The sequence below is a fragment of the Dreissena polymorpha genome, chromosome 11, assembly GCF_020536995.1.
Source record: "Dreissena polymorpha isolate Duluth1 chromosome 11, UMN_Dpol_1.0, whole genome shotgun sequence".
Lineage (NCBI taxonomy): Eukaryota > Metazoa > Mollusca > Bivalvia > Myida > Dreissenidae > Dreissena > Dreissena polymorpha.
The window spans coordinates 17,298,433-17,326,335 of NC_068365.1; the positions used below are offsets into that span (position 1 = coordinate 17,298,433).

Sequence of the window (27,903 nt, forward strand, 5' to 3'; positions counted from 1 at the left end):
CTTTCTGGGAAGCTCGTGGATAAATGTCATCAGAATGTCGATAGCAATTTCTGTGACCATGAACTTGTAGATCTGCTGCCCAAAATACGTCTCCCAGCACTGAAATACAAACCAGACGATGTTCTAAACATATTAACCCGTTTTACTGTTGACTGCAACCAAATATATATACACCGCTTCATGCTATATACGGTATTCATTTATTCTGGTAAGGAGCTACCCTGTCACGCATTACTTAACGGTCTCATTTGTTGGAAGGGTCAAGCCTGTGCGATGCGCAGGATAATCTGGAGCTACGCTTGCCTCATATGCCATAACACCCTTTTTTGCATGACGCGGTCTGTTTAGATCAATGCACCGAGTGAAGAATTAGAGATCCTTCCAAACCTGGACGAAATTTAATAGTTATTGCTGTGGTAACAGGTAACCTAATGGGAGGAGCTCTGCGCTTTAATCATGACTACTCGATCATCACCGGAATGTTACGGTACGATAGACAATTTATTAAAACATATTTAAATCGTTAGTGCGTATTGATGTACGATTTCATCAACTCATGCTTGAATGAAATGAAAAGTAAAGTTGCATTCAAAGTATATGCAAACATATCCAACTCGACTCCCAAACACGCAACAACAGTCTGAAACAAAGCTGTTGTTTAATATTGCTCGACGTATACAATGTATGTATAGAGAGCAACTTCCGGTGAACTAAAGTAAAACGTCATTTTGGCCATTTACCACTAGCCTCTCAAGTAGTTTATATTTGAAGTTGATTTGACACAGGACTAATGTTTCATTATTGTATTTTTCATTCCTATTTAATATTACTGTTAAGGCCAACAGTTTTATAACGCAGGACGTTCACTGATCATACACATTAAATGAGTTTATAACAGCAGACGATATTTGTGCCTGTTGTCACCAATTTGGCATGTCATGACATGACACTACCGGACGATCTACAAAGACTTAAAAAGACTCTGTTTTGCTCAAAATCTTTATTGACCGGGCTTTCAAACATAAAATTGGTGAAATATCACAAAACCTTGACAATAAATATTAAATGTAAGAAACGATGTTTTAAACGGTTAATTTCAAATTATTTGATATAAACCCTGTGTAAAATATTATTTAACAGTAAAAAAGATGCCGGCCCGCCAAGTTTTATCCAAGCTTCGTTTTTCAGCGCTTTTACCGGTTGGATTGCTAAACCCTTTCCCGAGCGATCTTTCCCGCGGCTACTGACCTGTATAGCGGGACACTCCCCAACCCCAACCCTGCACATGTCCTGCTGCGAGCACGTGATGTTCACGTAGATTGTTGCCGTGACGACGATAAGCGCAGCCAGACGGACGAACACAATCCTATGTAATAAATACTTTCGTAATTACGGTGACCGAAAAATAAATATCAATGATGTTTATTTAGCTATTGTTGTGTTTGCTGTTGTTGTTGTGTTTGTTGTTATTCTGTTGTTGTTTTTTGGTTGCTATTGTTGTTGTTTTTGTTGTTGTTGATGATGATGATGATGATAGTGCAGACTGCATATGCATTAAGCCCAGTTTTTCAATACTCCAACCTGAGGACGGTGATCTTGATAACGACATCTGGCGAGTAACGCTCCAATATGGCGGCCAGGCCGAAAATGACCGGATATACGCTGTTGATGGCGGCGATCACCAGAGAGGGCAGGAACTGGATGGCCAGTATGCGAACCTGATCGTACGTGTTCACTGCTGTGCTCGTGGTGACCTGCAAAGTCCGACGGAAGTTTGACAACGGTTCAGTTGAAATAGTTTTTGACACTATAAGCATTGTTTTCATTATAAAAATGAGCCGCACCGTGGGAAAACAGGGCTTAATGCATGTGCGTCAAGTGTCGTCCCAAATTAGGCTGTGCAGTCCGCACAGGCTTAACAGGGACGACACTTTCTGCTTTTATGGAATTTTTCATTTGAAGAAACTCTTTTCTTCGCAAAAGTCCAGTTAAGGCGGACAGTGTTGTCCCCGATTAACCTGTGCTGACTGCATATACTAATCTGGGACGATACTTTTTAACGCACATGCAAAATCAGACGGATATTTAAAACGGGTCCAGTTTATAGGTGTGAGACACAATTACCATTGTTTTCATGATTACAATATTGTTTAAACCAAGTTTTGTCTCAACAAACTGTCAGTTATTATAAAGTAAATGCTGTGTTATATCGTGGAGAAACTTGAATGACTATTGCTGCATGGATGGATGGATCAAACGACAAACCAATTAGCTGATTGATGGATGCATCGAACGAGCATGCGACTACCTTATTCATTAATTTGATATTCATTTAATACTCTATCCCCCACCCATGTATGAATTCATTTAATCATTTGATTCTTATTAATTGATTCATCTGTTCATTACTTTCACAAATTACAAAAAATAAGTGCATTGTGTACAAGTGGCATAATAATAAAACGTTTCATCATCGATTTCGGAATAAAAATGTGTCGCGTTCTGAGAAAACTGGGCTTAATGCTTGTGCGTAAAGTGTCGTCCCAGATTAGCCAGATTAGCAGTCCGCACAGGCTAATCAGGGACGAAACTTTCCGCTTTTATGGTATTTTTAGTTTCAAGGAAGTCCCTTCTTGTCGAAAATCACGTTAAGCCGGAAAGTGTCGTCCGTGATAAGCCTGTGCAAACTGCACAGGCTAATCTGGGATGACACTTTACGCACATGCATTAAGCCCAGTTTTCTCAGAACAAGGCTCATTAATATGTTTTTGTAATTAAAACATCATGGTGCTTATCAATCGTAAATTAAGGTAGATATTTTAAGGAAACCAAGACAGATCCTTCATGTGAATAACGTATAAATACATCATATAGGTTCGTGTTGATTATAGATTAGGTTTATCATGCGAGGCTTATAAAAACAAAAAGCACGAGCCTTGGCGAGTGCTTTTTCGTTTTCGTGCCGAGCATGATTAAACTGATTTATAATCAACACTAATCTATTGTTCTATTTATCCCACTTTTTATTTTGTAAACCTTTTTGTTCAAACAAAATTAGTTTTACTGGATAATTTCGCTGGATTTATGACTTCATTTCGTCGAAATATTGACGTCATTTCCTGCCGTTGATTATAGATGATATTTAATCAACGGGTCTTTAATCAACCGAATTAGCTGTAAAAGTGGGATAAAAGTTATTAAATTTACAAAAAGCACCATACATCCGATGAGTATTTCTGCGCGTAGTAAATGGCGGCGGCTGCAGCTCCCAGCAGCCCGATGATGAGGATGTTAATAAGGATACGCACGAAGACGAGGCAGCAGCGGCCACATCCGGTACGCGAACTCTTCCGTTGCTGATGCCGGAACTCCTCAAGCTGGCCCTAGTACCGGAAGAGCACATAATACCAATATAGTCTTGCTAATGACGGAGGTGAGTACGACAATTAAAAACTCAATCACGTCATAAATTCACTCGTATAGATGAAGAAATTCCGATATACAAACTGAACCCCGCGTCCAATGTACTCACACACATCTGATGGTAAAAGTTCCGGTGCTGCAGCTTCGTCGGCTTCTCGCCGCACACCCTGAAGTCCCATCGGCTAAAAACCGACCGGAAGAAGGCACCATCGCTGCTTCCAGTGGCGCTTTCCAGACCTTCCGTCTCCGAGGTGATTCTAACAATGAAACACAAATGTTTTTTGAAACCGATTCCCAGTCTGAACAGCTTTTTTTAAATTCTGTTTGTTTTTATATATTTCTCAAAATTCCTCATGATTAAATATGTCATTGATGTATTATGCCTCTTCGGGAAATATTTTGAGAACAAAAAGGATCTTTAACTTGTCGCTGTTTGTGCATATTGACGTCGATTGGCAAATAAAAACTTGGAAGCACTAAAAAATAAAGAACCTGTCTAATGGAAAGTGATTAAGTCGCAAGCTATGACGACACTTACTTGTGCACAATGACAACGAGGCTCGTAATGAGAACGAGAACTGTCGTGAGAAGGTAGGCGAGAGGTATGTTGTACGAATGCCCGGGGAAATCCACTTCCTGGTTACCATAGTGACCGTAGAACAGCGCCGTTTTCGTCATCCATCCCTGTGGATAGACATATTTTTATTACCCTACATCCACTGAATAATATGCAACTGGGTAAATTTAATTTAAATATGTTTTAGTATGACAGTCCGACATATAATAACCGGGCCTTAAAGTTATTAAGTAAACTAATGACATCAACAACAATTACTGAAATTTGATTATACATCGTCGTTAATAGCAGTTCGCACAGACTAATCTGGGACGACACTCTATGCACATGCATTAAAACCCCTTGTCACAAAGCACGGCTCATATATTATATCAGATTCAGAGATCTTATTTATTAAATTGTGTTCAATATGGTCCTTTAGAATCATTACAATTTTTGGGAGACGTCCGTTCGGATTGACGCAGTGATGTACAGAGCTCATGAAACGGGAAGCAGACAACGACAACGAGCGAGGCATGGTATTGTAATGACATGGGGGGGGGTTAGAGGGGTTTAGGGTTAGAGTTAGGGGTCGGGTTCGGGTTAGCCTTAACCAATACCTTAACTCTAACCTGACCCCTAATCCTAACCTAACCATAACCCAGGGTTATCTCCCCTATACAATGCCTCGCTTGTTGTAATTGTCCTCTTGCCTCATGAAACAGACAGCATACGGGTCCAAACGGGGATTATCAACTTGAAACAAATTTTGAAATTATGTGTATACTGTATTTGCTTACAATAACAGGCCTAGTAATTGTTACATGATTTTTTTATCTGCTTATTTGTTTTGAATTTTTTGTTTTACTTAAAATTTTAGCATAATGTTATGGATGGCCTCTTGAAACTCGTGCAAAACGTGAAGGATCAAAATCAAATGCAATGAAGAAAATAATTCAAGCGTGCAGTTATGCGAAAGGAGTTCACGAGTGTCCGATGTCGTGCTATAATGCACGATGCATAATATGAATTATTTCAACGATTTGCGTTAAAGTATAGAATTGGAACTGTTTGTACCTCTTTTCCAGTAGTTGTGATAAGGGACTTTAACAATAAATATGTTGTTTTATACTGTATTTAAAAGTTATTAATTGTAAAAGGAATATAATGTGTTGCACATATTGCTTGTAAACTCTGTACGGTGATGGGCGGGATGCCCTAGACCCCCCCCCCCCACACACACACACACACCTATTGGCGAAGAAAAAAATTAATATTGAACGAAAAAGTATGCATGCTGCATGGTATTTCAGTCGTTCTGCATCCGTTAAGGATGTATATACACAAAAAGTTCTCAATTATCTGTGTTGTGAAGGATTTTTTACAATACAATACAAAGACACTAATGATGAGCCGTTCACGTTAACTAATATAGTAGTGAACAATAATGACGAACCATTCACGTTAACTAATATAGTAGTGAGCAATAAGGACGAACCATTCACGTTAACTAATATAGTAGTGAACAATAATGACGAACCATTCACGTTAATTTATATAGTAGTGAACAATAATGACGAACCATTCACGTTAACTAATATAGTAGTGAACAATAATGACGAACCATTCACGTTAACTAATATAGTAGTGAACAATAATGACGAACCATTCACGTTAACTAATATAGTAGTGAACAATAATGACGACCCATTCACGTTAACTTATATAGTAGTGAACAATAATGACGAACCATTCACGTTAACTAATATAGTAGTGAACAATAAAACATATAAGCCTTGCTCTGGGAAAACCCGGCTTACCGTAATTCATGCACGTGTCGTCCCAGATAAGCCTGTGCAGTCCGCACAGACTAATTAGGGACGAAACTTTCCGTCTCAACTGGATTTTAGCTTAAAGAGACTTCCTTAAACGAAAAATACCAAGGACGCGCAAAGTGTCGTTTCTGATTAGCCTGTGCGAAATGCACAGACGTATGCTGGATGAAACTGTACGCACATGCATTTAGCCCGGTTTTCACAGAGCGAGGCTCATATTTTGCATTTTGTGAACAGGTGCATGCATTACCGTTCCCTGAATAAAGTCCAGAGCCAGCTGGAAGCCGGAAGTCTTGTTGACGACATATTGTCCGGCGCAAACGCTGGAGTTCACTATGTATTCGTCCGTGAGTGGGTCACGGGTCCCGATGGTGTTGCTGGTGTACCCGAGTGGTTTGAAGAACTGATCGAACACCACGATACAGCCAAAGGTCGCAAGGAAGATAAAGAGGTTGAGAAAAAGGAGGAACTTGAGGAGGAGAAAGTAGGAGATCACACCGGTACCTTGACGACCTACAAGAACAAGTACGTTTTAGGTTTTTATGTTCGGTTTTAGCTTATTTTAATCACAATTTCGAACAATATATAGCATAAAATCAGTACTTTTCTATCAACAAAATTTGTCAATTTAACAAAACAATATATATTGGAAAGTACAACACTTTATATTTTATAAAACTTTAAGCGGCTTCAGACATCAATAAGCTGTCCATTTAGCTGCTGATCCGAGATCGAGGATGCAACGTAAATGGTTTTGTTTGATCAACGTATGGTGAAAGAATTAACAGAATTTGAAATACAAATGGCAATTTATTTACTTAATAGTACTGGGTTGAAAAATAAATGTACAAATTCATCGAAGTAAACTTCATGTGTCCTTTAAAGATATATTGTAACAAGATATGTGTAGGGCATAATACAAAGAAAAATCTGTAGACACAATGAAGATCTATATAAGAGTCAGTCAAAACAAAGGCGTATATGTATTGCGAGCGTATGTACCAAATAAATTTCAATAAACTGGTTAACTTTAATTGCCCTAAAATAGGCGTATTTTGCCACAAATAATTTAACATTTCATTGTTTAATATATACATGCATATATTTTGAGAAATTCAACTCAAATTTAATTTACGCTGTACTTGAAAACGAAATGGTAATCATTCAAGATTTATTGATCGAAGCAGACAACATCGATCGATAATCAGTCGATACTTTATTAAGCAAAAGATTAAAAGGCAGTTTAACGTCACCGAAGGTTATTCTTTTGTACAGATGGGTATACAGAGAATTAAACATATTGCCGTTGAGTGTATATTGCAAGAAAAAGTCAAGTCTATACGAAACAATACAACAATACGCGTATGCCAATACGCGTATGTCTGTGTCCATATGTGTCGCGTTCTGAGAAAACTGGACATAATGCATGTGGGTAAAGTGTCGTCCCAGAATAGCCTGTGCAGTCCTCACAGGCTAATCAGGGACGACACTTTCCGCCTTAATTGGATTTTTGCTAAGAGGACACCTCATTTTAACGAAAAATGTTATAAAAGCGGAAAGTGTCGTCCCTGATTAGCCTGTACGGATTGCACAGGCTAATCTGGGACGACACTTTACGCACATGCATTATGCTCATTTTTGTCAGAAAACGACTCATACTGTTCAAAAGTCATAATTATACTTGAAAGTATTTAAGGCCAAGTGGAAGTACATGATATTTTGCCTCCTAAAGGTCCCGGGTTGCATTCATTTTGTTTATGTTATACATATTTTAATTATATTATATTCCAGATAATATATTATTGTTAGTAAACACGTGTAAAAGCATCTTCCACAATACAAACGTTTGTGAAAAAATAAGATTTTCATAAAATTTTCTGCTCTGATAAAGGAGAAAAAATATGCTGTTTACTTTCTATATCACGTCATTATATTCATGTTCTGAATAAATCACAAAGGAATAGGAATATTAATATGATAACAGATTAGTGACAGAATCTTAACACAATAGAGTCATCGATATCGGTTGAACATTAAATAATTATCAGGTTTCGTTGAAGTTTGCTAATAGACCGAAAATGTTTTTTTTAATGATTCAGGAAAGTCAGTAAAGCCCTTGCAAGGCATTTATACATGTCTATTAAAATGAATGAAAATGAGAAATACGTCAGGGGTGGCATAGTAAGCACTATGATAATCCTTGAAGGTTTTAGTATTGTTGCACGACATTTTCTTTTGATGTTCTTTCTTTGCATATTTTCTATTGTTATGGTAGACTGAATATAAAATCCAAATTTTACAAAACAAAACGATTAAGGAAGGGTTCTCAGACATTCTAAGTTGTCAACCCTTAATCTCTTTCCCCCATTTTTTTCCGAACCATTTAGTTTCACTCTTATGAAAATATTAATATTGACAAACAAATACTTATTTGGTATTCCTTTATACATAAATACATGATATTAGCATAGGCATTTATGAAAGTATGTAACAAATGGAATAAAGAACTCATGAGCATAAACACACTTTTATCTCCGCTCGTATAACCAAAAAACAACAACAACATTATTAAGTCATACCACAGTTCCAATAGAATTTTAAAAACACGATAGAAGGAAAATACAAACCGTGTACATAAAAGTTGTATATGAAGTATACTTGATTGAAGGAAAGAGAATTATTTTTGTTTCACTCTAAAAATGTAAAGTTTCAGATTCCTTTGACACACACGAACTAGCAAAATATACGCTGAAGTTGAGATGTTGAATAAATTAATGACATATATCCTATTTCATATACGGCCAACATGCCCTGTTTATAAGTTGGAAACGAAAACAATCGGGCCCGAAATAGTTGGTATTGCTCACCTAAGCAATTTGAAATTAAATAGTTAAATGTAACTTGACAGGCGACATTTTGACTGGGGATATAAAAGGACTCTTACACACTTTTACGATTTTTTTCTAATACTATTTCATGTTTGTGTTTATCAACAATACTATTATACGCGGAAAAGTCTAAAATAATAAAAAAAACGTTAAATTAAAAAGTTCATTCACACGGGAGGCAAAACTGGGTCATTTCGTAGTAAGAGTGGGCGCTATACATAAAGATTGTGTACTGATATTACTGTTTGTCTGTATATATATACATTTTAACCGAATGTTCGTAGTTTTACGCGCATGCTCGGAAGACGATCGGATTGACGGGTTTGTACGACGGTAGGCAATGTTAGGGCCTATACGAACTTCGTTAAAATTTAACATCCTTAATTTTTAATTTTAAGCGTCTTTAACTACATTTTCAGATGAGTTCAGTATCAACACGGTGAAATCGAGCCGATGCCTCGGCTCGTTCAAAAGCACCGATAGTGACTTCTTTGGACGTTAATGTACCTTCGACACGCTTGAGTAGCCCCCGCCAGAGCTCGAGCCCCGCCTTCCATTCTCTCCACGCCAAGCCGACGCTGTTCCAGTGCTGGAAAACATGAATACAATAACTGAGTCTCTCTTTGGTGAAAACTGGGCTTAATGCATGTGCTGAAAGGTCGTCCCAGATTAGCCTGTGCAGTCCACACTGGCATCTTGAACGAACCTTTCTGCTTTAAATGGTATATTTCGTTTGAAATGAAGTAATTTTTTAGCAAAAAATCAGTTTATGCGGAAAGTGTCGTCCATGAATAGCCTGTGCGGACAAGCTTGTTTGGAACGACACTTTTCGCACATGTCACAAGCCCCATGTTCACAAGGCTCGGCTCATATAATACGTTTTCAGTCGAATTGAGACGTTTAAAATGTTTTCGGAACTTGAATTTTATACAAAAATAAAGAAATATCACAATTGTTTATAGCAGTCATCGTGAAAAAAATGGCGATTGTGATGATTACCACTGCTGTTGTTGTTGTTGCTTCTGATGATGTTGATAACGATAATAAAAATGTCGATAGTGTCATTTGCGAGTAAATTTCTTGTATAATTTATAATTCTTATCATTGCAGGTGTTAAAACTTCCGATGCATTTCGAGGTGTCTTGGACAATGTAATTAATACTACACGATAGTTCATCGATGCTCCAATCAATTCCGTTCACTCTAAGGAGAAATAAATCTGTCTTTCAAGAATGGATACATCGATGTATGAGTGACAACAAACTGATTACAAGCATGATCGATTTGCTTCCATTTTTATTTACTCAAATGTGCTACTGTTGAAATGTGTTGACATGTAACATTTAATTTTGTGATTGAAAAAAAAAGTTTAGAAATTGGATCGATACCGTTTCCGTTTTATACTTGCCCTGCCTGTTGTAAAGTTCGTATTTGTAAACATGCTTTTTTGTATCATTTATTGCACAAGCACTTAATCTTGCAGCACAGCAAATTATGGATCAAAATCGATGATGCTCCCCATGGAAGGAAAGACTAAGTTCAAATAAAATGGGCTTTCATATTCAATAGAGACCTAATGCGTCTTCATATTCCAAGTTTACCATTGTCTCATATATGAGTCAAACCGCAGAGTATTCACCGAAAAGCTGCAAATGGAATAAAAAGTATCATCCGGAAGTGGACATTGAATAAATAGACAATAGTCGATTTGTCTTCAATAATGCAGAGAGGTGGTGACTCTTTTAGAGTAAATATATATGTGTCTTGTTCTGAGAAAACTGGGCTTAATTCATGTGCGTAAAGTGTCGTCCCAGATTAGCTTGTGCAGTCCGCACAGGCTTATCAGGGACGACACTCTCCGCTTTTATGGTATTTTTAGTTTCAAGGAAGTCCCTCCTTACCGAAAATCAAGTTTAAGCGGAAAGTGTCGTCCCTGATTAGCCTGTGCGGACTCCACAGGCTAATCTGGGACGGCACTTTACGTAGATGCATTATGCCCAGTTTTCTCAGAACAAGACACATATATATAGAATCAAATTTGGTGATCCACACATTTGAAATATTTTATTTTAATTAAAACAAAAACAAATAAACAGCAATTTATGTGTTTGAACAAACATTATTTGTGTGCATTTTTGTAAGAATGCGCGTTCGCTCTATGTCCTATGTCTTACGAAGTTCTGTGAAGAATGTAATGAATGACATGAAGAAAATATATCCCCAACTTATCTTAAATATTCATAATTAACAAAATACGTGGCTGTCGATTTTGTACTAAATTCCTAATTATTCATGCAAGTATAATACAAGGTAAAATGTCTCGGGCGGGTACTCATCTATATTTTATACAAATGGTTTATAATTTGTGTACTTATCAATTGTGAAAAACGTTACCTTAAGCGATTAATTGTTTACTTTCAACTGGTCTACACATGGCTAATTGGATCACTGAGAACAGATATGTTGCTTGCGTCTTCCCTCTCAGGTCAGCGACATTATTAAGACATATATTCACCACAATTTTCAAAGAGTGTTAAGTAATTGGTATGATGACATACCGAATTGTATAGCATATCACATTTAGCCGAGAGGCTTACCATTTTCTGTCGGTGCTTGAAACCCGCCCATCCCTTCGTCGGGTTCCGGTTTGGTGCTAAGTGTTTGTCTCTGAAATAATTTGATATTGGGATAGTGTACTCATTAAAAAAAAAATCACAATAGCCTCGCTCTGAGAAAACCGCGCTGAATGCAAGTTCGTTAAGTGTCGTACCAGATTAACTAGGGACGACAATTTCCGTCTGTATGGTAATGCTCGTTTAATTTATGTCTCATCTTAGCGGAAATCCAGTGCAGGTGGATAATGCCGTCCCTAGTTAGCGTAAGCAGACTTAACAGGTCCGACGACGACACCCATTCAATCCCGTTTTTAGCGGCCAGCTAAATTTACAGAGCATATTTTGCAAATCAGTATGTGCTTAGAAGCCTTAAGTACGGTAAGAACCACAACTCACTCTGCAAGGGACGATTACAGCTGCCTGTCTGCAGCAGACGACAAATGGTTCTGCTCTAGCGGTTAGTATATATGCCCTCTAGCAGTGAGTTTATATACCAGCTTGTAAGTCGACATTGGCCAGTCTAGTGTTTATCATTGGAATCTGTACATATTGGCTGCTTTCAGGGAAAACGGGGCTTAATGCACGTCAAATAAGATCAGCCTGTGCACACTGATTAGCCTGTGCAATGCGCACAAGCTTATCAAGGCGACAACAGCAAACAACTGTAGTGCCTTCAGCGCTTTGATTAATTTACTGACTAGCCAATAGACTTAACTAACCGCAAATCGAAAAGACTTCTAGTTGGCTGAGTGTAAAAATTCGGTAAAAATGCCAAGATGTAGTAGGTTGTTAGCAGACGAAATAGATAATTAATATTGAATTTTCAAATTCTTTCAATTTTTCACTTACACAATTTTGATCGAAGATTTTCTTCAAAGAATTTTCCTATCACCATTTTTAATATTTTTTTAGAAGACCATTTCTATTGAAAAAACGTTCATACAAAATAAAACAAATTTCGTTCGTTAACCAATTCTATTATTGGCAAAGGCTTTTACTATACAGGGTAATCACGTGCTTGTGTAGAGGGAGACATCCATGCCGAGGCAGGTATTTTTCGCCGTTTTATAACATTCATTACTTGTATTAATTTTTAAAATGCCGCTCACATTCCAGCAATATTAGCAAGAACATTGATAGCGTTTATTTCGTATTAATATTCGCTCTATGTCTCGACTTTACTCGCTGCGCAATTTTTCTTAGCGGGATGACCTAATTACAGCTTCACTATGACAATTTGCTGGGAGTAAAGGTGATATATAAAGCGTATTTTAATACGATATTAACGCTAATCACATGTTTACTGATATGGCTGGAAATTTAGCGTCATTTAAAAATTAAACAACAGCACTTAAAAATAAGGCTGGTATTCCATCTGTCCGTATCCGAATAAGCATCCGCATATCCGCATATCCGCATCCGCAAAAAATAGAACAAGTTGAAATGTACTGCGCTTATTCCATTCATCTGCATCCGCATCCGCATATTCGCACGGGCAATAGGCGTCCGCAAAAGAACGCTCAGTGAGCATTCTAATGCGGATGCGGACAAGATACGGACGACATTAAGCACGATGAGGGAAGCTTTTATCTAAAAAATAAACTGAAAAACTAATCGAATTCGTGAAAAATTACCCGGAATTATACAACGACCGAAGTTCTGCATATCGGGTCTCTGATTTCACTTCAAATGTTTGGAAAAGCATAGCCAAGGCACTAGAAGAAGATGTTTCAGGTATTTACCATTTGAATTCTTTTACAGACAGAATGATGATTTGTACCTTATATCTACATGTACTTTAATTCACGCTTGTCCTTCATAATAATTATCTCAATTATAATTTTCAGTTTTATCCATATATTTTTTCCCCAAAATAGCGTCCGTATTAAGATTTTGCGGATACGGATGCGGATACGGATGCGGATAGATGGAATACTAGTAAAGGGTATAGAACGGCGAAAAATAACTTTCTCGGCATTGTCGACTATCACTCGATAACACCCTCTGATATACATGTAGATACAAAAAATTGTATAATGTTTTGCTCTGAGAGAAAAAAGTTTGCGAGGCGCAGTGGTAGCGCATCGTCTGTAAACTCGAAAATGATTACCTGACCGCCTGACGACACAACTTGTTGCGTCCCCACAATTGATTGTTTGTCGTTAATGTTGATTGTGATTTGTAAACGCTTCAGTTAGTGTAATTCCTTATGCGATTAGATTTAAATATGCTATTATTACTTTTCTCAATTTGTTAACCACATTGTATGTGTCTTGTTCTGTGAAAGCTGGTCATAATGCATGTGCGTAAAGTGTCGTCCCAGATTAGCCTGTGCAATTCGCACAGGCTAATCAGGGACGACACATTCCGCCTAAACTTGATTTTCGGTAAGTAGGGACTTCCTTGAAACTAAAAATACCATTAAAGCGGAAAGTGTCGTCCCTGATTTGTCTGTGCGGTGAGTACAAATAAGAATATTTAAATATCACATTGATCGCGTAAAGATTATATACATACATATACATATACACAATAAAGATTTGTTTTATAAATATTAATAAGAAACAAAAAAATAATAAATGTTACATGACCAACAAATTTTATTTTATGCTCTTTTCACCGTTAATTCACATTGTAAGTGTTTAACTGAAAAAAAAATCGCTGGAATAATGACGTCATTTCGTCACAAAAATGTAATAACACCCGTGTAATAAATAGAAAATAATAGGTAAGTGTTGATTATAGATCAAGTTTATCATGCGAGGCTTAGAAAACAAAAAGCACGAGCCTTGGCGAGTGCTTTTTCGTTTTCGTGCCGAGCATGATAAACCTGATCTATAATCAACACTAATCTATTATTCTATTTATCCCACTTTTTATTTTGTAAACCTTTTTTTTAAACAAAATTAGTTTGACTGGATAATTTCGCTGGATTTATGACGTCATTTCGTCGAAATATTGACGTCATTTCCTGACGTTGATTATAGATGATATTTAATCAACGGGGCTTTAATCAACCGAATTCCCTGTAAAAGTGGGATAAACAAAATTGAGCATTACGTTATTTCACTCCTGGAGCGTAGGTCATGTTATAAATGGTTTGATACGTGTCTCTACGTTATTCACGTTGCTTTCTGTTTGAAAATATAAGAACTACTGTTGTTAAATGAGCAAATAATAAAAAGTATTGCCTGAAATGATTGTGATGGATCTCATTTTTGATGAGACATGAATATTATTTAAAATGTTCGATCTGTGAAGGGGTGTATTACAAATGATGAATATATCGCTTTTTGTAAACCTCATCGGGATAGTAAATCATTAAATAATTATAAGTACCGAAAGTATATTTAGATTTTAGATGTTTCAATCTTAACGTTTTCAAACCTACCTGTACACAATGTATATTCAGGGTTAGATTTTGTGGCGACTTTTGTCCGTCTGCGTCGCCCACATATACTCCGTGAAAACTCAAGAGGGCGCTATTATTGCCCAATTTCGGTTTACCTTGATCAGACAATTTGTCATTGCGCTTTCTTGACACAGTTTGAAATTGGGTCATATTGTGTCAAAATCTAGGTCACTAGGTCAAATTTCGTGAAACTTGTTCTAACAATATATCGACTTAGTTTTAAAACATCCCGGTCCATAAAAAGCATGGCCAAATGGGGAATATATGGCTGATAAAGTAATGACCGCGGACAGCGTAACTGTGAATATAAACTTTTCATGTCTTCAACAATTTTATATTCTTAACAAAATACGTCTCTAAATGTAAACCATTGTACTGGGCGTCTGTTTAAACGAGACCGCTGTGGTCCCTAACCAATTTACAATTAGTGAATACCTATTAAAAATGATGTGCTTATTTTTGAAGTTTAATCACGCATTAGACGGTCGATATGCCCCATTAACAAAAATACATAAGCCTGTTTTACACGTCAACAAATGTTATCGAAATCAAAAATGTGACCTTATAGAAACTACTTGATTTTAAATAACAAAGCCCTAACATGAATATATTACTTGTATGACAAAGTTCTCCTTGGATCATTGGTTGTCGGTATTTATGTATTGCAACAAATTCGCTTTAAGATTACATTTGATGAGATCCGCACAGGCTCATCAGGGACGACACTTTCCGCTAAAACTAGATTTTCGGTAAAAGGGGAGTTCCTTTAAACGAAAAATACCATTTAAGCGGAAAGTGTCGTCCCTGATTAGCCTGTGCGGACTGCACCGGCTAATCTGGAACGACACGTTACGCACATGCATTATGCCCAGCTTTCACAGATCAAGACACATATGTGATTCCTGGTCTTATTGGGAGGCACTTTTTATATTGAGTTTTTATTTTGGTTTACGCCAAGAGTTCTATATAAAAGAATTTGAGTATTTCATGAACTGAAATCGTTGTAATCGGGGGAATTTTATTCTTAAACATGACACAACAATAAAGACAAACGCTTGATCAAAAGGTTGAATTATATGGCGATCATTTTTCATTTCTATTTGCTTTATAAACAAAGAAGACATTTGAATCAAATTGATGTCTGTCTCAATAAAGATAAGACCATTTAAAGCAATTTAAAGTTTATTTATTTAAGCCGTTATCTTGAATTTTGTTCAAGATTTGATATAAGACAATCAAAGATTTGCACGTCCACTTGAAAAACATCTTTGAACAAGAACATACCTTGGCAGATGATAAAAGCACTGATAGATAACACGCAAGTGATGGTAACCAATGTTACACAATGAAAGCTTGAGGAAAACATTGTGTTTAAATTCATTTTGTGTAAAAACTACATTTCATTTAATCACTACAAATAAATTTATCAGAACATATTGAGCCGGACGTGACTAATGTATGACGTATTATTTCATATAAAAGATATAAGGAGGATACCAGTATGCAACAAAAAGTCCACTTTTAAGATTTACATTTCGTTCTATAATGATATGTGTGTGCTAACATTAAATAATGCAAAAATGTTTCTTTCGAATTACATTTGAAGGTTTCCTTTTGCTCTCTATATTAAGCAACCACTGAATATGTTTGTGTTTTATCTTTTTATGTGCCCCAGTCCATACTGGGGTACATATTGTTTTTGCCCTGTCTGTTTGTTGGTTTGTTTGTTTGTGTCAAACTTTAACATTTACCATAACTTTTACAATATTGAAGATAGCAATCCGTCATCCGGCAAGGTCAAAGGTCAAATATAGGGGGGGGGGGGGGGGGGGGGGGGGTATAGTGTTTCACAAACACATCTTGTTACTTTTGAGTTGAGGTGTTTTGAAATGGTGTTTATAGTGATGTTTATTAATAAGAAATTTCATTTCACCTGATTGAATGTTGTTATGCTATATTTCACTCTGACATTCCTCAAAAGCTTTTTATTTATGTCGCGAGTTTTATTGTGCGAGTATTTAAAGTAACTTGAAAGCCCCAGCACAGAGAATCATTTGAAAGGACAACGATTTTGCGGAAAGGGGACAGGGTTTAGATCACATAAAATAATTAGGCAAATCCTATTTATTTTGGAAACCATTTCGTTTAAATAGTCATTATTAATTATTCTATGATAAAATTTATATGAACCTCGCTCTGGGAAAACGGGGCTTAATGCAAGTGAGTAAAATATCGCACCGTACATGCTAATCAGGGACGTCACTTTCCGCCTTACCTGGATTTTCGTTAATGAAAATACCATATTAAACAGTGGATTGTGGCTGGGACAACACTTTGAGCACATGCATTAAGTCCAGTTTTCACAGAACGCGGCTCATATATGTATATGTGCGTTTTGAATCTTCTCTTTTTAACGCCACAGGCATCGCAAGCTATCTTATGCACAGAAACAAAAAATAAATAATAACCAAATTAATAACATTTGACGTATCTCCATGTTTTTTATAATCCTTATGTAGGACGTTGTTCGATATAAACGACTTCTGCAAAGTTGTTTTGTAAGTATTTGGGGAGTCGGGATTTAAGTAAAATTCGGGGTTAAACAAAAAAATATACAAACGCACAGTTTATACGGACTTACTGCTTCCGCTGGCCCAGGTACGGCGTCCACGCATGTAACTTGTTGAACATCCGTTTCTCCACGTAGCTCGCGTACTCGTTCGTGCTCGCATCCACGTGCCGCCGGCGTCGACGAATAGTTGCATCACCCGATCCACTGCCGACGGTATTCATTCCGTCGGCGTTTCCGGTTCTGCGCCAATCGTCGTCTGTAAACTCGGAAATGCTGACCTGACCGCCGGGCGGCACAGGGGCAATCTTATTGCGACCCCACATTTGATATTTTTGTCGTTAATGCTGATTTTGATTTTTTAAATTTTGAAGTTTGGATTCCTTTATATCCCGTAATGCATTATCATGGGCATTGCGGAACAATACTAAACATGTTAAAATGACTTATCGCATTTGATTACCACATTATACCTAAAACTTGTACTTGAAAAGTACATTTAAGTTTATTTTCACAGTTTAATAACGTTTTAACGAAAACATCTTATAACAATTTATAAATAAAATTCTCTCAAAAGACGACGGTTTCCAATTGACCGAACACAAACACTCGTTAAATTTTGAAATCACCAGGCTTGAATGTTAAATATCCTCTAAATATATTCTGTCCTCGAGTAGGTCACATCGGGACCGATTTGTTTTAGAAATAAACATCCAACCAACATCCGGGTTTAACCGCATATTTTATGGCCCTTCATTATAAATAAACACACAGAGGCGGCCTTTTGTTTGAATAATGCACGAAGATAGGATCCTGGGCCTAGACAGGTTCGATTATCTGTATTGCAAACATTTAAAAATAACCGTACTTTGCGGCCACCTAAGTTCGTATAACCACATCTCAACCACGTTTTATATACTAAAAATCGAAGAGTCAACCATCCGTTAAATGCCAGTCGATAATTGAGTTGCAGAAATCTATGCATAGCAAATTACTTCTTCACAGCGATCGTTTCTCCGATTTCTTTCATAAATACCAAACAATTCTCTAGAGTGTATCGATAGATTTGTACGGGTCGACAAAGGCCGAAAGTGGGCGAATGTTCTATTCATTAGTCTCTTTTTTTAAGTAACTGTGCATTTTCGACATACAGATTTAAGGGATTTAGCTTTCAACAGTTTTGTTAAGTAAATTATGAACACTCTTAAATAATTGTATATGATGTTTGTTTATAAACGTGCACATAAATACCTTTTGATAATGATATTTTCTGAAATAGTATGGTCTCGTAAGAAGGTAGAGGCGCAAGGTTCACAACAAGGCTGTGAAATAAAATCCTTGCGACCTCATGACTGCGTTAATAACAGGTTTAAACTTATATATTAACCCATTTATGCCTAGTGGACTCTCCCATCCTTCAAAATTGGATCAATTTATTTCCAAAATTAAGGATGTCTAGTATATGTATTTCTATATTTAGAATATTTCTTACAGAAATTCCTTTCAGCAAACAGCGCAGATCCTGATGAGACGCCGCATCATGCGGCGTCTCATCTGGGTCTACGCTGTTTGCAAAGGCCTTTTTTTTCTAGACGCGAGGCATAATGGGTTAAACTGAAAATGAAACTGGCCAATGAGACCGCTTGTAATATTTGAGCTAAGTATTGGGTTAATATTAAAGCTTTTATTTCGTTCGACCTGGCGCCTTATTATTTAACATGTTCAAATATTGTCTTTTATGGCTAAATTATTTAAAGCTGAAAGTAAAAATTGGGCATTTACAGGGGTTCATTTTGGTAAATATTTTAGTTCTGCATCCATTTGATATTAAATGTTTGTAAACGTTGGGCCATGCATGGTGTCAATGTGGTGAAATGGCTATTGTGTCCGCCTTGCGACTTAGAGGTCACGTGTTCGATTCCCATTTTGGAAGCGTTCTCAAGATTTCCCCAAAAGACACAAAGTACTGGTTCGTCTAAAGAACGGATTCGAACTCATGTCAGTGTGTTTCCAATTCAATAGAGCTTAAATAAATAATAAAACAAACCAACTTGTGTCAACACTTTTTAACTGTTTATAGTGACAATAACCACGTGACCATCAACAGTGTTCGCCTGGCGAACTGCTTCGTCATACAGAAAATATATCACAACTGCAGCCACTCTAGACACCCTTAAGTACCGGTAGTCGATATCGCTGTACCCAGCATGCTTCTCGGCGGAGATAACCGGGGGTATCCTCAATCATTGAGATGCGGAATGTGGGAAGTAAAAGATTAGATGTGGAGTAAAACCATATTTTAACCCATTTAGCGTCTAGAAAAAAGGCCTTGGCAAATAGCGTAGACCCAGATGAGACGCCGCATGATGCGTCGAATCATCTGGGTCTGCGCTGTTTGTTTAAAGGAATTTCTGTAAAAAATATTCTAAATATAGAAATAAGTATACTAGACATCCCTAGTTTTGGAAATAAATTGATCCAAATTTGAAGGATGGGAGAGTCCACTAGGCATAAATGGGGTAAGTACGTTGAATCTGAACAGCGGAGGTAGGTCGGGCATTAACTTGACTAAACCAAAACTGATATAGCAGTTCAATGAGCCTCTTTCTGGGCTACATGACTAAATGCATGAGCGTTAAGTGTCGTCCAAGATTAGATATGTTCAGTCCGCACCGTCTCATCTGGTTTTCGCTAAGAAGAAACTCTTTGAAACGTAAAACTCCATACAAGCGGAAAGTGTCGTCACTGATCAGCCTGTGCACGTGCATTAAGCTCAGGTGTCACAAGAAGAGGCTGGCATTTTGAATGAAGAGTTAGTATGATAATGCGGGCATCATCAATGTGGATGTCGAACCGCTTTTGTTAGGCCATATCTATTTGTTTATGTTATGGAACTTTGAAGTCAATATTGTGTGAAAACACGTACTACTTAGAATAAGGAAAATTTACATCCGTTTTGACAACGGTTGAAATTGCATCTTGGCTTTCTCTTATTATTTATAAATGTCGACTTCTTTATTGCTATATCTGAAATAAAAACACACCCTGTTTTTTTTTACAAATATCAACTATTGTTACTTAAAACGCTATCTGTATTATTATTATTATTAGATTAAAACAGATGTGCCTTCGTATGATATGGAATTGTTACTTTAAACCTATTTGTTTAAGCTCGACTGCATCTAAAGCCGAAGGTTTATTGAAACGCGAATCCATTGAAATGTTACGTCAATAACCTTCATAACACAGTGGTTTATTTGAACAAAACATAATTTTGATTAACCCATTTATGCCTAGTGGACTCTCCCATACTTCTAAATTGGATCAATTTATTTCCAAAATTAGCGATGTCTAGTATATTTATTTCTTTATTTAGAATATTTCTTACAGAAATTCCTTTAAGCAAACAGCGCAGACCCTGATGAGACGCCGCATCATCCTCATCTGGGTCTACGCTGTTTGCCAAGGTCTTTTTTAGACGCTAGGCTTAAATGGGTTAAGATTTTTTATGTACATGTTTATTTAAATATGAATGGGCTATTATTCATGGAGGTTTAATACTTTTTCTATGCGATCAATTATGATAATTATTATTTCAAAGACTTAATGATAGACATTCACGCACATGGAGACTTCGGTAAAGCCACGTGTTCGAGTTCTTCAACGCATCAAGGCCAATCATTGTGCCCACTGAAAGGCAAATAGCGAACGAAATTGTAATTTATACAATACAGTATAATGTCAGTAGCATTGAACTTCGTTTACAGATGTAGGGATCAGGTGAAATAAAATCACATACACGTGTTATAATTAATCTGCAGTTTTCTGCTCTGTGGTCTTTTTCATAAAAAGCTAAGGGAGTGAACACATCAGATATTACGCAAAGCGGTTACTTCCCTTGGTGGTGAACAGTGACATTAACATACCAGATTTTTTAGTTGCACGGTGATATATAAATCATTTAGATAGTAAACTGGTATGTCAATGCTTTAAACATAAATTAATCATTATTAATAATAAATTATCATAAGTGAGTACATTCCTCCTAGATTGTGTTTGCCCTGAATGCAATTAAACCCGCGAATCGAATTTTAACAAACCGCGTTTTCTCTCGTGGAAACATCGATTTTATTTGTCCTTAAGTTTGGCTCTATTGGTCATTGTCGGCTCGGGTACTACTTTAATGTAAGCCGGAAACTATAAAGTATATTTAAATGTACCCCGGGTACGGAAAATATACTAAAACGTAACGACCAATTTATACTATACCCGAGTTTTATTCCCGCCCAAAATGCGATGTCGTAAAACGCGCTAAAAATACGAAACAAAAACCTCTTTGAACAAAACCTACCTCGACATTCTTATTAAAGTATGAGTTTCGTTTATATAGAGGTCATTTTTCAAAATATTGGCATAACTATAAACATAATGACTTTCAAAAAAAGCCGACAACAACCAATTTGGCGTTTGAATTCCCGGGCATGTTTGAGTATATTTTCCGTACCCGGGGTACATTTAAGTATGCTTAAAAGTACCCGGGGGTACATTTAAGTAGTACCCGAGCCGAAAGTGCCCAATCGAACGTTTGGCTCCTTTTCTATTATTGCCAAATGTCTTTCTAAGTTGTCAGCCTTTTCACTGATCGTAGATTACGGCTCTGATACGAATAATCATCGTTAGTAATTTAAAATGACACAGAAACTCCTTTCCGTTTTATTTCCCAATACGATCTGCGTTATTTCCTTAATGTAACAAAGGGATATGGGCCAATTTTATCACGGATATAAGAGGCCGATGACAAGCGTGATTAAATACGTTATAATAAAATAAGTATCGATATTACGAGAATGCATTTGACCCATCTGATGAAATTGAGTAAATTACAATTTTCTCTATGAACAGTAAAATGGAGTCGTTTTTGTGCTTTTAGTATTTCTCTTCTTGAAAGCGGTTCTTAGAAAACATGTAAAATAGCCATAAATACACACAGCACAAGCAAATCAATCTTAAAACGTGTTCATTAATTCTTTCTTTGCACGTTGTGCAATTTTCTTTCATTTACTTCAAAAGCAATTTGGACGATCTATTAAGGGTCTATTTTGACAGATTTGGGCAATGTTACGATTTAACGTCTGAAGTTAAGCATAATAAATAAACCTTAACGTCCATTAAAAAATATAAAATTACGACCACATACTTAAACATTCCTTTCTACATATTTACGAAAATATCACATTTAAAATGCTACTGTTAGGTATAACTTTTGAGAAAGGCAATTCTGTTGTTTGCGTTGAAACGTGACAAAACACGTAATTATGTCGAATGCCAGAGGGCTTCATCGTACACATTAAAGCTATTGAGGTTAAAAGCTCTCGATGGTAATTACATGTTATGACGTAATTAATTGCACTAGATACGATTGCGTTAAGAAGTAATTGGCAAAGATCTATCAATAACCAATATTTATATCAATATTTATTCATAGATCTTTGTTCTAGGCTACCAAGATTAAAAGTAAAGCAATATTGCATAAACATGCGACAGTATAAAACATTTGGTAGCACTGGTAACAAGATCAGAGACCGAATTAATAAAATAAAACATTTCTTCCACACAGTATTGCAATATTACTTCAATGAACTTGTTTCGTACAAAAAGAAGAGAACCAACACTCATGGTCAATCCCCGTCATATTCGCCTCGTTCTGGGGAAACTTAGTCTTAATGCATGTGCACAAAGTGTCGTCTCAGATTAGCCTGTGCAGTCCAGCTCAGCTAATGCGGAACGACACGTTCCACTTTTTATGGAAGTTTTCGTTGATATTTAGTCTCTTCTAAACTAAACGAAAATCCAGCTTTTGCTGAAAGTGTCGTCCCTCATTTCACAGGCTAATCTAGGATGACACTAAACGCAAATGCATTTTGCCCAGTTTTCCCGGAACGTGGCTGATAAGAACACATCCGTCATTTACCACGGCGCAATAAATAACAAAATTGAAAAAAATCAAATAGCGACCGAAATGAAGGGCTTACAACAAAAGCCTCAATAGACTGATTATTTAAATATCATAGATGGTAATTTCAAAAAAAGTTTTTACATTTAGACTGTGCGTTATTGTTATGTAAATGTCTTTTTTTTAAATCATTGTTTAACTGTTAAAGACTGTGGATTATTGTTAATTTATTTGTCAATTTATTGATAAAACATGCTTGCAATCTCTACAACAGCAAAATACTTGTATTGTTCAAGTACTCATTGCAAATGAATGACACAAAATGCACGTTACGATACATGAAACAATATTATTATAAATCGAGTCAAATTAATGATTCTGGACAGACAGATAATGACGTTCATTATGGTTTATTTCAGTAAATGGCAGATAATTGAAAGGAAAGAGACAGGACTGCCATCTTTAAGTTGAGGATTGTAATTAAATGATAGTAAAATATCCGTTATGATAAATAATACCCACAGTAGTGTATCGTTAACAACAAATTATAATTGCATCATTATATTTAATACTTTTTAATAATACCGCCAACGGATTCGGATATTAACACTGCAACGCAACAATAAAATAATTATTGCATGGTTACTTATCTTCAATTGTTTATTTGTGCTTTAGACCAAATTAGACAAATACTAATATTACTGTTTTAATTGTTTTGAAGCATAAGATGGTCTAATGAAGTGCTTATTATTACTCTATCTTCAATCTTCAAAGCAGTAAACATATTGCGTTGTAGATGTCTGCGTGTGTTTTAAATATATAATTTTCTGTTGAACATTATTATGAGAATTTCGATTTCCAAGTCTGTTGTTGTATTTATGACGACATCGCTAGCTTTAACAACAACCGAATATAACCGATATGAAAAATAAAATGCATGTTTACAAATTGTTATTGATCGCTATTTGATGTTTAAAAAATCATGATTAAAATTAAACCAGAAAGCAAACATAAAAGAATGAACTGATAAAATATGTTTGCCAACGAACCATTTTTGCGAACAACAAAATACAAATTGATATGATAAATTCGAAATATGATACATTTTAATGGTTTTCATTGCGCACCTTGTTCAGCTTTATAAAAGGTGCCTATGTTGATGGAAATATCGATTGGTAACTATTCTAGACATGCGTTAACGATTAATGTTTGAGAAGTTTAGCTGTATTTAATCAATAATTTTTTTTAAACGCATTACGTCAATTCGTTATATGGTCGGGCATTTCCTTAGACAACCAAAAAAAAAAAGGCTTGCGTATGATCATGTTACTAATTTGTAATATTTTATTATAGTGTTTCTCTTTATTTTTAGAAAACATGAACTGAATTTAAAAAAAATTGCACCTCAGTTTATTACCTTAGATATTAGAAGTAAAACTCACAACATTAACTCAATAATGAACCCTCCCTTTTCTTGAGGAAACTGTGGCACAAGTTTAAAAAATGCAAATACATGTATGCAATTTGTTTCCTTTATTGTGTTTGTGCACGTAAACCGCAGAGTAAAATCAAGAGTTATCAAGTTATCAAGATTATATTGAATGATAAAGTACAAGGAATTGTTGACGAAAACGTTGCTGGAAGTCAACCGTGAACGGCCGCGACTTCTTAAAGGGTGTGTGCAGTGAATGTGAAACTGGGTATAAACATAGCATGTGACATTTATATACATGTATTTAGTAAAAAGTTTAATTGTCTTATCGCCGTTGAAGGACATGTATCGTATGTAATTGAGTCGTGCTCAGTGAAAAGGGGTTTTATGCATGTGCGTAAAGTGTCGTCCCAGATAAGACTGGGCAGTCCGTACAGGCTAATCAAGTACGACACTTTCCGCTTTGATGATATTTTCTGTTTAAAGAGAGTCTCTTTTTAGCAAAAATCCAGTTTTGGCAGAAAGTGTCGTCCCTGATTAGCCTGTGCGGACTGCATTAAACGCACATGCATTAAACCCCTCTTTTCACAGAGCAAGGCTCAATTGTTTTATGGGCCTTTATTTCTTGGAACCATGCAAACAGCCTGACTGAACAAGAATTAAGCATATAAACGTTTCCAATGAATGTATAGAAAAAGTAGCTAAATGTGCATGAGCACAATAATAAGCTAAATGAATTAACTGAAAAATGGCTCCATATGTGCACGGGAAAGTACCTAAAATGTGCAGACAAAAGTAGCTCAGTGTCTATAGGATCCTTACCTAAAATCTTCATGAAATAGGTAATTGAAATAGAATGAAAGGTTTAATTCTGCGCATGTTTGTTTACTTTTCATCTGTATTGCAATTAGAGATTGCACCTTTAAATGATTTTGAAACCTGTTGTTGCAAGAAAGCACGTGCATTTAATGGTTGCATAATAAACCTGGCGCAGTTGATGAATTGTCAAGTTGCAGAGGTTTGAATCACGATGTGCTTACGCCAATGGAGAGTTTCTCGTTAAATGATGTTAGCTAAATTTTGGTTTCTTCAATGGCAGGATAGAGCCATGACACATGCGTTATAAATGGAAAAATAACTTAAACATTGTCGTTTTTTTATAAGTTTCGATGTGGTTTACTCCATTCAAACACCCCCATCGCCTTTGTAATATTATTAAATAACTGAAGTATATTTTAAACAGAAAAACAACCTGAAATACATTTTTTTTCGCTCGTTCGTTGTTCAAAGCGATGTGTTTCTTATGTTGAAAATAAACATACATTAAATTGAGCGAATTCCAACTTGATGTAACCGTTTTGTACCAAAAATATATCTAGCTATAATTTTTAAATCAATGTAAATTATTTGACTAAATCGCTTTTATATTATTTATGTAATGTGTTATGAATATTATAACACAAACACCCTTTATACCCCATTATGGCCTTTAGGTTTGTTACCACATATAAGTATTTACATATAAACAGTTTTTACGACGAGACACCTTTCTTCATAAACAGCGAGCACGTGCCTTTAAATCTTTATACAGCCTATGAAACGAGTGGTTCAACTTGATAAGGCCTCCACCTTTAAGCTAAATTGCTTCTTCATTGATAAGCAGCATACCCTAGCCAGATAGCATTTGGCCGCGATACGAGGTGAATGTGGTGAGGTTAATTTTACAAACATCTCTGGAATAATTAATAAGTGCAGGTAAATAGTTATTATTTTACTTGTTTTTTTTTCCTATACTATTGTGGAGAGTAAATGACACCAATCAATAGTTGAATTTGCAATATGGAAGTTGTTAAAGAAATAAAAATAGCCTGAGTTGAAAAGATAACATGATACTTTTCACAAAAAATAAGAGACCTATAATATCCTAATCAGATAATTGAATATTGTGTGTATCTTGTTAACTATTAAATTGACAAAGGAAATAATCATCGAAGGAGCAATGATGATGTTTTGTGCGTCTAACACGTCAAAATTATGCTTGAAATATAAAATGCAAATACTACAACTACTACTACTTTTACTTCTACTACTACTACTACTACTACTACTACTACTACTACTACTACTACTACTACTACTACTACTACTACTACTACTACTACTACTACTACTACTACTACTACTACTACCACTACTACTACTACTACTATTACTACTACTACTACTACTACTACTACTACTACTACTACTACTACTACTACTACTACTACTACTACTACTTCTACGACTACTACTACTACTACTACTACTTCTACTACTACTTCTAATCCTACTACTACTACTACTACTACTACTACTACTACTTCTACTACTACTACTACTACTACTACTACTACTACTACTACTACTACTACTACTACTACTACTACTACTACTACTACTACTACTACTACTACTACTACTACTACTACTACTACTACTACTCCTGCTGCTGCTGCTGCTGCTGCTGCAACTACTACTACTACTACTACTACTACTACTACTACTACTACTACTACTACTACTACTACTACTACTACTACTACTACTACTACTACTACTACTACTATTACTACTACGACTACTATGACTACAATTACTACTATTAATATTATTATTATTATTATTATTATTATTATTATTATAATCATTATTATTATTATTATTATTATTATTATTATTATTATTATTATTATTATTATTATTATTATATTATTATTATTATTATTATTACAACCGCTAATAGCGTCAGGATAAGGGCTAGGGTAAAGTCAAAGGTGCTTAATTTCTAAAGGATTTCTCGAGGAAAAGTCAGCGAATGGCTCTCTCAGAAGTCGTATATATATCTAATAATTTGTAATTGGGAATGTTCGTCTAGACTTAGTCCAGTGAGTGTTTGTTCATAAATGTTATTCAAATCTCACGTGCATAGTTCATACACTGGTATACGGCTATTAATTTATATAAAACCATGCCAAGATCTCGCCGTAATAACTCTATTCATAGCATGCTTAGAAAATATGACTTACAGATCATCCGTTAAGAAAATAATCAAGGTCAATAAATATATATTGTTGTATAACACGACACTATGCTAGCAGATTTTCAGGGGTATGACCCTGTGATCAACATCACATATAAGGATTATAAACTGACTTATTTTATGGTGTCTTGTTCTGTG

The 27,903-nt window shown here is 35.9% G+C and overlaps 2 protein-coding genes across 3 annotated transcripts in view; one reads left to right on the forward strand and one right to left on the reverse strand.

Moving 5' to 3' along the window:
• LOC127851021 (transmembrane channel-like protein 7) overlaps window positions 1-18,350 on the reverse strand; it is a 32,477-nt gene extending 14,127 nt beyond the window's left edge. The window contains exons 1-10 of the mRNA XM_052384456.1: window positions 17,371-18,350; window positions 11,300-11,369; window positions 9,210-9,291; window positions 6,065-6,327; window positions 3,962-4,107; window positions 3,533-3,680; window positions 3,222-3,383; window positions 1,582-1,754; window positions 1,249-1,366; window positions 2-99 (exon numbers count right to left, since the gene is read on the reverse strand). Coding sequence (XP_052240416.1) covers window positions 2-99; window positions 1,249-1,366; window positions 1,582-1,754; window positions 3,222-3,383; window positions 3,533-3,680; window positions 3,962-4,107; window positions 6,065-6,327; window positions 9,210-9,291; window positions 11,300-11,369; window positions 17,371-17,624 — 1,514 coding nt within the window. The 5' untranslated portion in view covers window positions 17,625-18,350. The remainder of the gene's footprint in view (window position 1; window positions 100-1,248; window positions 1,367-1,581; window positions 1,755-3,221; window positions 3,384-3,532; window positions 3,681-3,961; window positions 4,108-6,064; window positions 6,328-9,209; window positions 9,292-11,299; window positions 11,370-17,370) is intronic.
• An 8,046-nt stretch (window positions 18,351-26,396) lies between these two features.
• The window catches only part of LOC127851025 (diacylglycerol lipase-beta-like), an 84,928-nt gene continuing 83,421 nt past the window's right edge, over window positions 26,397-27,903 (forward strand). For both annotated transcript variants that reach the window (XM_052384464.1, XM_052384465.1), the window contains exon 1: window positions 26,397-26,438. The gene's annotated coding sequence lies outside the window, so the exon portion shown is untranslated. The remainder of the gene's footprint in view (window positions 26,439-27,903) is intronic.